Genomic DNA, 2735 nt, shown 5'->3' on the forward strand with positions numbered 1-2735 from the left:
ACAGGTGCATAATTTGCTCCTCCAGTTCGATGGCCAAAAGGTGGCAGTGTCTTTTCTCACAAAGGGCTTGCTTTGGAGTTCTTTCAGCTTGCAGACTGGCTCCTCACTCTTGGGAACTACCTGAATTAAAATAAGAGTGTTCAGTGCTCCAGAACATCACTTCAAAGACACTCTGTTCTTTCCAGCATGTCATTTTCCTTAGGCAAGACTTTTCTTTTGTCTCAAACACATTTGTTTTCATAAACAACCAATATTACCACCCACAGGAGGATTCCGATGTGGTTTCAGGCATTTCCACTGGAAATGTTTGTAGAAATTTACTGCAATAGCCAAGACTGTTTAAGAACTCAGAGCTGGACCATCATGCAAGTGCAGCTACAACATCAATACCCACTGATAGAATAAACAGAATTGTGGCTGACAAGAAGGGATGGATCTAACCTCTCTACAAACAGACATCACACCCTTTGACATCCCTGTTCCACAGCCTGTGCTGTGCTCCAGACACTGCATGTCTCAAGTGCCAGTGACTGAGGAACATGGAAACAGGTTGAACACACTCAGCCCTTCACCAAGCCTACACAGAGGGAGGTGAGCTTTACTTCACCCACCAGCAGTGGGTGAAAAAGAAAGGTCAGGAAAAAAAAATGTTTTACCACAGGACAGGCAGATCCAGAGCTAGTGGATGGTTCATTAAACTGTTCTGTTTGTTTTTCCTCCTTTGTCTCTTGGTGTTCCACTTCACTTTCTTTCTTGATTTCTTTTTTCTGCTCTTCATTTTCCTCAACCTTCAGGACAATCCCTTCATCTTCATGGGAGTTGACTTTGGTCAAAGGAGGAACTGGAAGACACATACCCATGTAAGTGAAAACACTGCGTTAGAAGAGGTACAGGTCATCACAGATGTTCTCTCTGCTTCACAGTGCCATGTCAGAGACCACCTGGAATCCCTCATACACTGCAGGGTCCTGGATACACTCTACAGCTGTCTGAACACACAGTGACCTGAGTATACAAAGAAACCACTCCTCCTTTTCCCACAGTACCTGCACACCTCATACTCCTATTCTAAAACACTCTGCTTCCCAAGTCTCAGCCCTAGGAAAGGGACGTGGGGATCAAAACTTGAGACAGTCCTGTACTAAGCTGCTCGTCCTTCTTGACACCCCTACAGCAGGTTTAGCAGCTGTTGTGTACTCTTATGCTGACTTTGTTTCACAGCTGTTCATTTTCTCCAGACACAGACCTCAAAAACTCCATCACAGATAAACTACACTAAACACTTCCTTATTTAAAACAAGTTTTTCTTTTGATGTCAATTCAAGTATGTGCCCTGTGACATAGCTGGTTAGAAGGGGGAAGAACAAAAACAAAAATCCCACTTTGTACTTTATTTACACTGGAAGGAAGAGAACTCCAGGTAGGCCAGCTGGGAATCCTCGAAAATACCACTGAAATTTCTGGCACATCAGAGATCAATCACCATTTGATACGAGGAGTGTTTAAGAGACTACAGGAAACCAGGTCTTTCCACAGAAATCAAGTCATCTGCCAAAGAAAACAAGTCATCTACCCTTTGGATCCCACAGAGTCCATAGAGAGAGGCCTGGTGTGACCACAGGGAATGTGTGTCCTGAGCACAGCCCCAGCTCTGCTCAGATGGAGATTCAACATTTTCATTTCAGGTCACTCTATCAATCACTCTTTGCTGCTCAGAGCCTCTGTAAGGGATGTTTGCCTCACTGCTTTCCTTAGGATCATAGAATCATCAAGGCTGGAGAAGCCCTCTAGGATCATCGAGTCCAACCATTAACCTGCCACTGCTGCAACCCCCAAACCACATCCTCCAGGGTCAGATCCAGATGCTCCTTGAACACTTCCAGGGATGGTGACTCCACCACCTTCCTGAGCAACCTATTCCAGTGCCTGAACACCCTAACAATGAAAACATTTTTCCTAACATCTAATCTGATTCTCTCCTGTCTCCATTTATGACCATTCCCTCTAGTCCTCTCCCTGCAGCCATGGCAGGAGAGACATCCCCCAGCTCTCTACAACCCCTGTCAGGATATCTGTTCAGTTCTTTGGTCCAGTTTAAAAACCAGTGCATGAGAAATACAGGCTAACAAAGTATCTTTATTTCCTTTACCTGCCAATTGGGGTGCATAAGCCCACAGGAAATGGCAGTGCTTCATGCAGGCCTGGCACACCATTTCATGGAAGTCTCCACTTTCAGGGGGAACTGCACCAAGATGCTGTCAGAAAGAAACAAGCACACAGTAATGAAGCATCCACTGCAAATCAACAGACTCAGCTCCAGGTTTAGAAGCAGTAAACCATCAGCTGCCATCACATTCTCCTGCTAACTTTCTACAATGATCATCAGAACAATTTGAAGACTGGAAAGAGCTGATAAAATTTCCAGGCTAAAACCCAAACAATTCTCTGTCTACAGCCTTCTATGCCCTTCCACATACCCAGAAATCTCAGTCCTGTCTTTATCTCATTTCTAAACTGTCCTAAACACAGGACAGGTGAAGACACCTCTTGCATGCTGCACATTTCATCTCTTAAATAACTTTTTATGATTGTTTCCTTACATGTAAGAGATTGTAAAGTCTTCATATTGATCACATACTGACCTTGAGAAGAATTAGGTCTCAAAACTCTACATAAACTGGTGAGAACTACTTAGGCAATTAACTAAAAGCACTTAGTGGCTTTCTTTTGAAAAG

The 2735-nt window shown here is 43.9% G+C and overlaps 1 protein-coding gene across 1 annotated transcript in view; it reads right to left on the reverse strand.

Moving 5' to 3' along the window:
• Positions 1–2735, reverse strand: part of UBR7 (ubiquitin protein ligase E3 component n-recognin 7 (putative)) — a 7049-nt gene that overhangs the window by 625 nt on the left and 3689 nt on the right. The window contains exons 5-7 of the mRNA XM_009070127.1: positions 2150–2255; positions 657–841; positions 3–120 (exon numbers count right to left, since the gene is read on the reverse strand). Coding sequence (XP_009068375.1) covers positions 3–120; positions 657–841; positions 2150–2255 — 409 coding nt within the window. The remainder of the gene's footprint in view (positions 1–2; positions 121–656; positions 842–2149; positions 2256–2735) is intronic.

The sequence above is a fragment of the Acanthisitta chloris genome, unplaced genomic scaffold, assembly GCF_000695815.1.
Source record: "Acanthisitta chloris isolate BGI_N310 unplaced genomic scaffold, ASM69581v1 scaffold14792, whole genome shotgun sequence".
Taxonomy (NCBI): domain Eukaryota; kingdom Metazoa; phylum Chordata; class Aves; order Passeriformes; family Acanthisittidae; genus Acanthisitta; species Acanthisitta chloris.